At 41.5% G+C, this 14,081-nt stretch overlaps 1 protein-coding gene across 1 annotated transcript; it reads left to right on the top strand.

Moving 5' to 3' along the window:
• The first annotated feature begins 9,303 nt into the window (after positions 1–9,303).
• Positions 9,304–13,332, top strand: LOC115110014 (tryptase-2-like). Its single transcript, XM_029635327.2, has 5 exons — positions 9,304–9,415; positions 10,124–10,295; positions 11,024–11,307; positions 12,074–12,207; positions 12,609–13,332. Exons 1-5 carry the CDS (start codon positions 9,364–9,366, stop codon positions 12,795–12,797), a joined length of 831 nt encoding a protein of 276 aa, XP_029491187.2. The 5' UTR covers positions 9,304–9,363; the 3' UTR covers positions 12,798–13,332.
• The last annotated feature ends 749 nt before the right edge of the window (positions 13,333–14,081 follow it).

Genomic DNA, 14,081 nt, shown 5'->3' on the forward strand with positions numbered 1-14,081 from the left:
TCATCCTTAAGCGGTCTCTTCAACTTGATTGGAGTCCACCTGTGGTACATTCAATTGAATGGACATGATTTGGAAAGGCACACACCTGTTTATTTAAGGTTCCACAGTTGACAGTGCATATCAAATAAAATAAAATAAAATTTTATTGGTCACATACACGTGTTTAGCAGATGTTAATGCGGGTGTAGCAAAATGCTTGTGCTTCTAGTTCTGACAGTGCAACAATATCTAACAAGTAATATCTAAAAATTTCCCAACAAATACCTAATTCACACAAATCTAAGTAAAGGAATGGAATTAACAATATATAAATATATGGATGAGTAATGTCAGAGCGGCATAGACTAAGATACAGTAGATAGTATAGAATACAGTATATACATACGAGATAAGTAATACAAGACATGTAAACATTAATGATATCAAGTCTGCGTATGTAGGCAGCAACCTCTCTGTGCTAGTGATGGCTAACAGTCTGAATGCCTTGAGATATACGTTTTTTTTTCAGTCTCTCAGTCCCCGCTTTGATGCACCTGTACTGACCTCGCCTTCTGGATGATATCGGGGTAAACAGGCAGTGGCTCTGGTGGTTGTTGTCCTTGATATGTTTTCCCTTCCTGTGACATCGGGTGCTGTAGGTGTCCTGGAGGGCAGGTAGTTTGCCCCCGGTGATGCGTTGTGCAGACCGCACCACCCTATGGAGAGCTTTGCGGTTGTGGGCAGTGCAGTTGCCGTACCAGCCAGTGAAACAGCCCAACAGGCTGCTCTCAATTGTGCATCTGTAAATGTTTGTGAGGGTTTTAGCTTACAAGCCAAATTTCTTCAGCCTCCTGAGGTTGAAGAGGCGCTGTTGCACTTTCTTCACTACACTGTCGGTGTGGGTGGACCATTTCAGTTTCTCAGTGATATATACGCAGAGGAACTTAAAACTTTCCACCTTCTCCACTACTGTCCCATCAATGTGCATAGGGGGGGTGCTTCCATTGCTGTTTTTTGAAGTCCACGATCATTTCCTTTGTTTTGTTGATGTTGAGTGAGAGGTTATTTTCCTGACACCACACTCCCAGAGCACTCACCTCCTTCCTGTAGGCGACACAATCTCGTCGTTGTTGGTAATCAAGCCTACTGCTGTTGTGTCGTCTGCAAACTTGATGATTGAGTTGGAGGCATGCATGACCACGCAGCCATGGGTGAACTGGTGTTGAAGGAATTTTGTCAATATTGACTAAATAATGTATACATTAGGCATAGAGTTATAACTCACAGAGTTATATGTTGTCTGTTAAGGAATATGTTGGTACATAGGCAAAGAGGAAGGGTCAACAGACAACTCGTGACCACAGTGAAACTAACAACAGGAAATATGTCTGGTCCCCAACCAGGGTGGGGAGAAACCGTTGGGTGTGCAGTAGATTGTGTAACATATGGTAGCAGAACATAAGCAATGTATGTGTTGGAATGGAATTGAAAAGCAGCTTTGTCATGGTCCAGGAGGAGGAGAGACATATTCATAAGACATGACGCAATGTGGGATATATAAAACTGATGTACTTTGTGATTATGTTCAGTACTCTCGAGAATAAATGCTATTAATTGATTTTGAGACTGGTCTCTGTCCATTTTATGCAAATAAGTATCTTACACATTCTTAGAAACGGGCAGTGTTTTAATTGAATTGGTTAACATATAGGAATACAATTCCTTTAACGACAGGGAGTACAGGAGGGTGCTGAGCACACAACCTTGTGGTGTCTGTGGGGTCATTTTGCACTTCCTAAGGCTTCCACTAGATGCTAACAGTCTTTAGAACCTTGTTTGAGGCTTTTACTGTGAAGGGGGGCTGAAAGAGAGGGGAATGAGCCAGGTGTCTGGCAGAGTGCCATTGGCTTGTGACGTGCGTTCATGTGAGAGTTACCTTGCGTTTCATTGCTTTTCTACAGACAAAGGAATTGTCCAGTTGGAACAGTATTGAAGATTTATGATAAAAGCATCCTAAAGATGTCACGTTCTGACCTTAGCTCCTTTGTTTTGTCTTTGTTTTAGTATGGTCAGGGCGTGAGTTGGGTGGGTTGTCTATGTTAGTTTTTCTATGATCTTCTATTTCTGTGTTTGGCCTGGTATGGTCCTCAATCAAAGGCAGCTTTCAATCGTTGTCCCTGATTGAGAACCATATTTAGGTAGCCTGTTTTCGATTGTGTTTTGTGGGTGGTTGTTTTCAGTCTTTGTGTGTCTACACCAGACAGAACTGTTCCGGTTGTTTCTTTGTTGTTTTGTTATTCAGTGTTCAGTTTACTTGATTAAAAAGATAAACACGTACCACGCTGCGCATTGGTCCTCACCTTCTTCCCAAGACAGCCGTTACAAAAGATTGATTCTATACTTTGTTTGACATGTTTTTTGGACTTTTCGTCCGACCTTTCGGCTGGACCTGCCCGCGTTTCGTGAGTTTGGATTTGTGAACTGAACGCACTAACAAAAGGAGGTATCTGGACATAAATTATGAACTTCATCGAACAAATCAAAAAAAAATGTGGAACTGGGATTCCTGGGAGAGCATTCTGATGAAGATCATCAAAGGTAAGTGAATATTTATAATGATATTTCTGACTAATGTTGTCTCCACAACATGGCGGATATCTTAATGGCTTGTTTGGGCTCTGAGCACTGTACTCAGATTATTGCATGGTGTGCTTTTTCCGTAAAGTTTTTTTGAAATCTGACACAGCAGTTGCACTAAGGAGAAGTTTATCTAAAGTTCCATGTACAATAGTTGTATCTTTAATCGATGTTTATTATGAGTATTTCTGTAAATTGATGTGGCTCTCTGCAAAATCACCGCATGTTTTGGAACTACTGAACATAACACGCCAATGTAAAATTACATTTTGGAATATAAATATGCACTTTATCGAACAAAACATACATGTATTGTGTAACATGGAGTCCTATGAGTGTCATCTGATGAAGATCATCAAAGGTTAGTGGTTAATTTTATCTATATTTCTGCTTTTGTTGACTCCTCACTTTGGCTGGAAAAATGGCTGTGTTTTTCTGTGACTAGGTGCTTACCTAACATAATCGTTTGTTGGGGTTTCGCTGTAAAGCCTTTTTGAAATCAGACACTGTGGCTGGATGAATGAGAATTTTATCTTTAAAATGGTGTAAAATACTTGTATGCTTGAGGAATTTTAATTATGAGATTTTTGTTGTCTTGAATTTGGCGCCCTGCACTTTCACTGGCTGTTGGCGGGGTGGGACACTACCGTCCCACATTTCCCAGAGAGGTTAATGATGAGCTTGGAGGGTACTATGGTGTTGAATGCTGAGCTATAGTCAATGAACAGCATTCTTACAAAGGTATTCCTCTTGTCAGGATGGGATAGAGCAGTGTGCAGTGTGATGGCGATTGCATCGTCTGTGGACCTATTGGGGTGGGAAGCAAATTGAAGTGGGTCTAGGGTGACAGGTAAAGTAGAGGTGATATGATCCTTGACTAGTCTCTCAAAGTACTTCATGATGACAGAAGTGAGTGCTACGATAGTCATTTAGTTTAGTTACCTTTGCATTCTTGGGTACACGAACAGTAGTGGCCATCTTGAAGCATGTGGGGACAGCAGACTGGGATAGGGGCAGATTGAATACGTTCTAAACACAGCAGCCAGCTGGTCTGCGCTTGCTCTGAGGACGCGGCTAGGGATGCCGACACGGGGCGGCAGCATAGTGAGAGTTAACACGTTTAAACGTCTTACTCATGTCGGCCATGGAGCAGGAGAGCCCACAGTCCTTGGTAGCTGGCCGCGTCGGTGGCACTGTGATATCCTCAAAGCGGGCATATAACGTGTTTAGCTTGTCGGAAAGCAAGACGTTGGTGTCTGCGAGGTGGCTGATTTTTATTGTGGTCCGTGATTGTCTGTAGACCCTGCCACATACGGCTTGTGTCTGAACCGTTGAATTGCGACTCCACTTTGTCTTTATACTGATGTTTTGCAAGTTTGATTGCCTTGCAGAGGAAATATACTAGTCTGTTTGTATTCTGCCATATTCCCAGTCACCTTGTCATGGTTAAATGCGGTGGTTCGCGCTTTCAGTTTTGCGTGAATGCTGCCATCTATCCACGGTTTTTGGTTAGGGTAGGTTTTAATGGTCACAGTGGGTACAACATCTCCTACATCTCCTAACCGTCTCAGTGTACACTTCAATATTATTCTCTGAAGCTACCCGGAACATATCCCAGTCCGAGTGATCAAAACAATCTTGAAGCGTGGATTCCGATTGGTCAGACCAGTGTTGAATAGTCCTTAGCACGGGTACTTCCTGTTTGAGTTTCTGCATATAGGAAGGGAGGAGTAAAATGGAGTGGTGGTCAGATTTGATGAAAGGAGGGTGGGGGAGGGCATTGTATGAATCCCGGAAGTTGGAATAACAATGGTTGAGTTTTTCCAGCGTTAGTACTACAGTCGATATGCATATTGAATTTAGGTGGCCTTTTCCTCAAATTTGCTTTGTTAATATCCCCAACTACAGTAAATGCAGCCTCAGGATATATGGTTTCCAGTTTGCATAAAGTCCAGTGAAGTTCCTTGAGGGCCGTTGTGGTATCGGCTTGAGGGGGGATATACGCTGCTGTGACAATAACCAAAGAGAATTCTATTGGGAGATAATATGGTCGGCATTTGATTGTGAGGTATTCTAGGTTGGGTGAACAAAAGGACTTGAGGTCCTATATGTTATTACAATCATACCTGTCCGCGGGATGAACTGTGTATCCAGATGGCTGGACCGACTCCGACAATATTTCCCGAGAGAGCCATGTTTCCGTGAAACAGAGTATGTTACAATCCCTGATGTCTCTCTAGAAAGAAACCCTGCCCTGATCTTCTCAACTTTGTTATCCAGGGACTGAACATTAGAGATTAATATACTCGGAAGCAGTGGGTGGTGTGCGTGCCTCCTAAGTCAGACTAGAAGACCTATTCGAGTCCCTCTTTTTCACCGGCGTTGTTTTGGTCAGCCCCTGGAATCAGTTCAATTGCCCTGGACGGTGAGAACAAAGGATCAGCTTCGGGAAAGTCGTATTCCTGATCGTAATACTGGTAGTGCTGGTGAGTTACCGCTGCTCTTATATCCAAAAATTCTTCCCAGCTGTATATAACAACACATAACATTTTCTTGGCTAACAATGTAAGAAATAATACATAAATTCACAAAATACTGCAAAGTTTCCTAAGAACTAGAAGCGAGGCAGCCCTCTCGGAACCATCTTATCTCAATATCAGAGCAAAAACCAAGCCATGAGGTCGAAGGAATTGTCCGTAGAGCTCCGAGGCAGGATTTTGTCGAGGCACAGATCTGGGGAAGGGTACCCAAAACAGTTCTGCAGCATTGAAGGTCCCCAAGAACACAGTGGCCTTCATCATTCTTAAATGGAAGAAGTTTGGAACCACCATGACAGGAAGGACAACCATTTCTGCAGCACTCCACCAATTAGGCCTTTATGGTAGAGTAGCCACAGACGGAAGCCACTCCTCAGTAAAATACACTTGACAGTCCGCTTGGAGTTTGCCAAAAGGCACCTAATCAACTCTCAGACTATCATAAATAGGTGAAGCATGGTGGTGGCAGCATCATCCTGTGGAGATGTTTTTCAGTGGAAGGAACTGGGAGACTAGTCTGGATCAAGGGGAATATGAACGGGGCAAAGTACAGAGAGTTCCTTGATGAAAACCTGCAATAGGACAGCGACCCTAAGCACACAGCCAAGACAAAGCAGTGGCTCTGGGTCAAGTCTTTGAATGTCCTTGATTGGCCCAGCCAGAGCCCTAACTTGAACCCGATTGAACATCTCTTGGGAGACCTGAAAATAGCTGTGCTGCGATGCTCCTCTTCCAACCTGACAGACCTTGAGAGGATCTGCAGAGAAGAACGGGAGAAACTCCCCAAATACAGGTGTGCCAAGCTTGTAGCGTCATACCCAAGAAGACTCAAGGCTGTAATCGCTGCCAAAGGTGCTTCAACAAAGTGCTGAGTATATGGTCTGAATACTATTCTAAATGAGATTTCCATTTCTATTATTTATTTCTTAGCAAAGATTTCTAAAAACCAGTTTTTTCTTTGTCACTATTAGTGGTCTGAATACTTTCCGAATGCACTGTATATCCAACTTTACATAGGTTGGTAGATACTCTACATCAAACATCAATAATAGAGCTACTTTTTCTCATTCTCCACACAGGTCAAGCGATGTGCATTAACTACCCCTGGAATTTTTTGCCTAAGATATTGATTTTCAATGTCCAACGGGATTCCAGAAATATCTTTTGCTCCGAAAATCACAGCTGTTCAATTCATGCGTTGCTAATTTTGTGAGCCATAATGCGCGCTCCTTTTGCTATATTAACACCAAACCGCTCCTGGTTACTTTGACTGCATCCACTTCTCCCAGCGCCTTCTTCACCTCGTGACTTCAAAAGGGTTTCCCAAAGGAACTTCAATTTTAGCACTTTTTGTTTCATTCTTGGACTTCACTGTTCACTCATCTTTCTCACTAACTGTAGGTGACGTGCTTTCAGCTTCAAATAACACTTCTGATTCCACCATGTCAACTTCCTCCATCCAGCTCAAAGTTACATTCCTTCATCAATCAAAATCGACACAAAACACAACAACAGCCCACTTTCTAGGACTAAATTAAATAAATTACATTGTTAAATACATGTGAGAATTGCTTTAGGAAATGCAGTTCAAATGTACAGTATTGAATTGAGTGAAGTCTGACGGTAGTCACATTTTGATTTGGTCCTTTCTAATTTGCCCATCTAGCGATTATTACCCCCTGGCCTCCACCTAAAGCAACCATTAACATACAAAATGGAGGGGAAAAGAATAGTGTGTGTGTGCAAATTGTAAGCTACACACAAGTCATTGTGTCTGTCATTTGGTTGGATGGTAACTGGAAGAGCTATGGGTTGTTGGTGACTACTGTCTGTAGTTCTGCTGGTCCGTGATGCTGCAGGTGAGGTCAGAACATTATTTATCAAAAGATAATAAATCCTTAAGGTTTTTCTTTATTTGTACTATTTTCTACATTGTAGTGAAGATATCAAAACTATGATATAACACATGGAATAATGTAGTAACCTAAAACGTGTTCCCCTTCCCGTTCTGGTGGCACTCGGTCGTCGTTACTGGTCTACTAGCTGCTACCGATCCCTTGTCCCCTTTTCGTTTTGTTTGGTCTAATTGGTTTCACCTGTTCCTTGTTTGGGGTTTTCGGTTGGGGTTATTTAAGTTCAGTTAGCCCGCCTGTGTTCGTGCGGAATAAATGGTTTTTCCGAATCCTCTGCTCTCTGCGCCTGACTCCACACCCATCACTCTTCGAAGCCTGACAATATTTTAGATTTTTCAAAGTAGCCACCCTTTGCCTTGACGACAGCTTTGCACACTCTTGGCATTCTCTCAACCAGCTTCACCTGGAAGGCTTTTCCAACTGTATTGAAGGATTTCCCACATATGCTGAGCACTTGATGGTTGCTTTTCCTTCACTCTGCGGTCCAACTAATCCCAAACGATCTCAACCAGGTCATCTGATACAGCACTCCATCTCTCCCCTTCTTGGTCAAATAGCCCTTACACAGCCTGGAGGTGTTGGTTCATTGTCCTATCATTTGTTTTTCAACCAGATGGGATAGCGTATAGCTGCAGACTGTTGTGGTAGCCATGCTGGTTAAGTGTGCCTTGAACTCTAAATGCATCACAGACAGTGTCACCAGCAAAGCACCCCCACACCATAACACCTCCTCCTCCATGCTTCACGGTGGGGAACTACACATGCGGAGATCATCCATTCACCTAATCTGCGTCTCACAAAGACACGGCGGTTGGAACCAAAAATCTCAAATTTGGACTCATCAGACCAAAGGACAGATTTCCACTGGTCTAATGTCCATTGCTTGTGTTTCTTGGCCCAAGCAAGTCTCTTCTTCTTATTGGCTTTGTTTAGTAGTGGTTTCTTTTCAGCAAATAAGGCTCCCAAGTGGTGCAGCGGTCTAAGGCACTGCATCTCAGTCCAAGAGGTGTCACTACAGACACCCAGGTTTGAATCCAGGCTGTGTCACAACTAGCCGTGATTGGGAGTCCCATAGGGCGGCGCACAATTGGCCCAGTGTCGTCCGGGTATGGCTGGTGTGGGCCGTCATTGTAAATAATCATTTGTTCTCAACTGACTTGCCTAGTTCAAATAAAGGTTACATTTGACCATGAAGCCCTGATTCCCAGTGTCCTCTGAACAGCTGATGTTGAGATGTGTATGTTACTTGACTCTGTGAAGCATTTATTTGGGCTGCAAATTCTGCGGCTGGTAACTCTAATGAACTTATCCTCTGCCGTAGAGGTAACTCTGGGTCTTCCTTTCCTGTGGCGGTCCTCATGAGAGCCAGTTTCGTCATAGCACTTGAAGAAACTTTCAAAGTTCTTGAAATTGTCCAGACTGACTGACCTTCATGTCTTCAAGTAATGATGGACTGTTGTTTCCCTTTGCTTATTTGAGCTGTTCTTGCCATGGACTTGGTATTTTACCAAATAGGGCTATCTTCTGTATACCACCCCTACCTTGTCACAACACAACTGATTGGCTCAAATGCATTAAGAAGGAAAGAAATTCCACAAATGAACTTTTAACAAGGCACACCTGTTAATGGATATGCATTCCAGGTGACAACCTCATGAAGCTGGTTGAGAGAATGCCAAGAGTTTGCAAAGCTGTCATCAATGTAAAGGGTGGCTACTTTGAAGAATCTACAACAATAAAATATATTTGGATTTGTTTAACACTTTTTTTGTTACTACATGATTCCATATGTGTTATATCACAGTTTTGATGTCTTCACTATTATAGTAAATAGTAAAAATAAAGAAACCCTGGAATGAGTAGGTGTGTCCAAACTTTTGACTGATAATGTACATATAATAATGCAGGTTAATTGTTCTTAGGCCGGGATTCAGTCCATGGAGCGCTGAGCCATTTAAAGGTAATTTCAGCCTTGCCTGGTTCCTCTATATAGTAAACACAAACTCTGGTTGAAAACTAGAAATGTCAGTGGACACTGTTTCTTTAATTGAATAGCTTGAGATAGAAATATCACCTCATCTCTCTTTTTGAGAATTTGCATTCTGAAAATAAAAGAAAACATGATTTTATCAGCAACCCAGATGAGCAGCCTGCTATCATTGGAACTGTAAATCAGATTGCACATGTGTAACATTGATGTAATCTAAGCATGGACGACTATAAAGCTGGACATCAGTCAGTCAGTGTTCTATCCATCAAACAGCCGCCTCGTTGGTTGGATACTGACAGGAAAAGCTATGGGTTTTTGGGGACTACTGTCTGTAATTTTGCTGGTCCAAGATGCTGCAGGTGAGGTCAACAGAAATGTATTAATTAAAAGAGCATCAAATCGTTTTTTAGCTTGCTTGGTTCACAGTAACTATTACATTCATCAGATAGTGACGACATGTTTTTTACTAGTGTTTTAATTTGAGCATCATTAGCCTACATATTTGGGCATGTACATAATTGTTTTGCCATCCACTAGAACAAAGAACTTCAAGCATATCTCTCTGTTTTGGCATTAGTGACCACTAAGGGCTCGATTCAAACCATATTTATAGCTCCGATTTAAATGTAAATGTAATTTCCAACTGAGACGACATATGTAGCATTTACCGTGGCATGAATGCAGCTTCTGCTAACGCAGGAACATTGCCTTAAAATGTATTGCACTTTTGTGCAGCTCTTCAGCGCTACGAATATCACCACTAAATATAAATTCATATCACCACTATATCCTCTTAAAGGGGAAATCTGCAGTTGCTACATCCAATTAGGACTTATAAATTAAGTTGATTCTTGAAGAATGTCACTTAATAAATGCCTCATGAGGTGAGTTTGTAACCCATCAGAACCCAAAGCTTATTTTTACTCCAATGTTTTGCAAAGTAAATGTAAACAAACATTATATAGCCTCAAAACATGGTTAAAACTGTAATTGTGATATCAGTGTTTGTACATGAAACAGTGTCACAGTCTGGCATTCTTTCCACCCTCCATCACCTCCCTCTCTAGAATCGTTTGTGCCCCAGGCTCGGAGCTCTATCGCGGGGGGAAAGGATGCTCAAAAGGGCAGCTGGCCGTGGATAGTCTACCTTTTAATCACGGATGATACAGGCTTCTTTAGCTGTGGCGGATCCCTCCTTACTGAGGAATGGGTGCTCACCGCTGCACACTGTGTTGACCCGTAAGTGTGTTTGTGTGTGAAGGAGGTTTGCATGTTGAACTCATTATCGTGTCTGCAGCCAAAATGACGTTTTTTCCATGGTTGTAATTTTCTTAACGTGTCTACAAGCAGAAAACCAGTTTACCAACTAGAATGACATCATTATAATTTCAAAGGCCAAATTTGCTTGCTGGAATAGAACCGAAAGATCTGTATGTGTTTGTATGAAATATATCAATGTATGTGTAATGTTTCTGTCCAACCTGGACTCAGGGGTAGACATAACCGAGTAAACGTAAATCTGAACCATGCCGATTAGTATGATGTTACGTTATGTATGGTATCTATTCATTTGTGGATGTGCATCATCCATTTCGTATGATATGTTACAAATGACAATTCATATGATATGTTAGGAATTGCAAGTCCTACAATATGTTATGAATTTTCTAAATGTTTAGTAGCAAGGTAGCTAAAAAAGTAGTAACTAGTTGCAAAGTTGCTAATAAGATAAAATGCTAAAGTTGTCCGTGATAAGATTCAAACACACAACCTTTGGGTTGCTAGACATTCACGTTATACCCATCCACCCCGACTAACCATCTTACTTTCGTTTTTGCCTTAAGTAACCTATCTTATGTAACCATATCAAATGTATCATATTCTAATTTCAGTGTCCTGGATTTAAATGTACTATGTTACACCTAGTCTGAGACCAGGCTGTTTTTATCTGTCTGCATGTGTATTAGTATTAGGAATGAAAACCCTATTCCAGAAAGTTCCTTCATTCGTCTGGGGACACACAGCCTGAGTGAGCCAGCAGTGCTTACTCGCTTCATCTCACGCATCGTCAGTCACCCACAGTATCAGAGACAGCGTTTGGCCCTGCTGCACGACATCGCTTTGGTGAAGATGAATGAAAAGTGGTCCTTTCCCTCCCCGGTGAAGCCCTTGTCCCTGCCCAAGCCGAGTGATACCTTTGACTCAAGTTCGAAGTGCTGGATCGCTGGCTGGGGCGATGTCGGGAACAATGGTGAGCAAACACACAGCAACACCGAAATACAAACACTCACAGTGCCAGGTTCTAAAGCATATCTTTGGTTGGTTTGGTTTTGATTGAATGTCAGCATTCAATTCTGTGGGCGACATTTTGGTAGTGTAAAATGATTTACCACAAATTGATCCAGCATTGAATGCTGACTGGCTGAAATGCTGATTGGATATGACCCCCCAAAATGTTTTACCTTTCTAATTATGTTGGTAACCAGTTTATAATAGCAATAAGGCACCTCTGGGGTTTGAGGTATATGACTAATATACCACATCTAATGGCTGTATCCCAGCACTCCACATTGTGCATGGCCGGGGTATATTGGCCATATATCACACCCCCTCGTACTTTATTGCTTAATTATAATCTGGCAGTGTGATTTATAAACTTTTATTTACTCAGAGGAACCCAATTGAGAACAGTTTCTCATTTACAATGGTGCCCTGAGGACCCCAAAAAACACAATCAATACAACAACAAAAAAGATTAAAACAAGTTATAATTAAGTTATAATAAGCAATTGAAACATTTGCACATTGTTAAAGAAAGATTTCAAAATTAAATCAGAATGCCAGATTATAATAAGATATACTGTATTTTGTGCACTTTACACAATGTATTTTGTTTTCATCCAGCTTCTGTTTGTAGTTAGTGAGTATTTCTCCCTTAAATTCTCCCTGCCCGTTCACTTCCTCCCCCACCAGTTTCTATCCTACATTTTACTCTTCTTCTTTTTCCCTCCCTCCAGTGGAATTGTCTGGTAATAGGACCCTCCAGGAGCTGAACCTAACCATTTTGAACCGGAGAATCTGTAAGAAAAAGTTTTCGGCCCTCACTGCCAACATGCTGTGTGCTGGCTCCATGGAAGGAGGCTCCTGTCAGGTGAGTCTTCTTTCTTGGTCTCCTGATTGGTACGTATACATGTTTTATACAAACACGGACCCTCCCTCTCACACACTAGTGATGCGCCAGTCCCCGTGGGGCGGGCAGGTTTAGGGTCATGAAATATTGTTAATTGTTCGATAAATGTTCAAGAGGGAAAAAAAGGAACTGTACAGAGCATTTTCTATATTTTTGGGTAAGAGTCAGGTAAGGGTCTTAGATTTTCGCTTTATCACATAATCAGCTGGTTGTGGATGGGTTATTAGCAATTGTGGGTGGGTGCAGGTGAACAAACAGCTGACCCACACACTCTCTTTCTCTCTATCGTTCTCTCTCACGTACACACACACTTACTTGAATGTTGTAAATGTATGTTTGTGTTGTTTTTCTTTGTTCTACAGGGGGACTCTGGTGGGCCGTTGGTTTGTCGCTCATCTCGTAGGTTTGTCCAGGTGGGAATCATGAGTTTTGGGAATACCAATGACTGTGCTTTGAAAGGCTTCCCTGGAGTCTACACCAGTGTGAAACGCTACATGGACTTCATCAACGAGATTATAACCTCAGACAGACATGCTTCTGCTGAGGCCTAGGTCACCATGAAACACTGTCTGTTTACAGTCCATATCCGCCTCTCGCTCTGTCTTCCCTTTCTCTTCAGTTCCCTATTGAGCCAAAGTCCTTACTTGAGATGCAGCTGGAAGTGATTTAAAATGACAAGATATTGGTATTGATTGTGAATTACTTTGTGGTATTATTCTTTACCAGACCTTTAAATTATTTTCAAATATATTTTGAAGTATTTAGTCAACTCTTCCTTGAAAATACAAGATGTTGAATCTGTATTTGACATATTTATTTGAAATATTTAAGTACTCTATGCATTTGAAACCAGGTCTGTTTGAACACAGGGGTATTTGTAAATGATTTGGAAACAAGTAATTGAAAATAGTTTAAAATATAATGTATAGAAAATTATTAGAAAGTATACAGAAAATACATATTTAAAATATAAATACTTTAATAAACATGTATTTGAACCCAGGTCTGTTGTAAAAAACAATGTTCAATGACTTACTGGCTCTGTCAATTTCAATAGTAGCTCCTTAATAAACTGCAAGCATCAACCTTCTGTTTAAATTTTTTGTGTGTGAAAGTGTCACAAAGTAGAAAGTGACTGGTTCTAGAATCTAGGTTGAGCGTTGTGAAGCAGCGACCAGAGCTAGGGTCCTCTCTTATCATCTGTGCCAGGGATTCCGATATCAAAGTATACAGCAGGAGAGACAGGGGACATCCTTGTCTGACATCCATGATCTCTACATGCATGCCAGACATGTGCACAGATAGAGCTCCACCAGTGCTCAAGCCTTTTGCCCATACTATGAGTAAGGGCCCTTTTGCCCTCCTATCAGCTCGTGATTTTTTTTATAGTTGATTAATTACTTTATAGTCTCTTTAAAAATATAGATTTTAAATGTAACGAATTGCACAAACTATCGCATTTAATATTTGTGAATCTTGAAAAATATCTCCTCCCCCATACTCCCACCTCAAGTGCGCACTTGCCTGACATCTGCATGTAGTGCAATGTACAGCGATGTACAGTACGTGGTGAGTTTGAATACTGGTAGGTTACTTTTGAGTTGGACCTGTCATGTATGTCTTGTACTGTTATGGACAGAGAAGGGGGCAATTCACTTGTTTGTTAGTAAGCGGCAGATGCAAACTCAAATCAAGTAAAAAATAGTTTGGTTTGACAGCATAGCTAACTAGCTAGCTAACTAGCAGATTTACATCATAATTCGCTATGATCAGCTGATAGTCTCTTTTCCCAATGTCACTCTTTATCCCACTGGGAACACAGTGGTTCAAATAAC

This window comes from Oncorhynchus nerka, linkage group LG26 (assembly GCF_034236695.1).
Source record: "Oncorhynchus nerka isolate Pitt River linkage group LG26, Oner_Uvic_2.0, whole genome shotgun sequence".
NCBI classification, from domain to species: Eukaryota; Metazoa; Chordata; class Actinopteri; order Salmoniformes; family Salmonidae; genus Oncorhynchus; species Oncorhynchus nerka.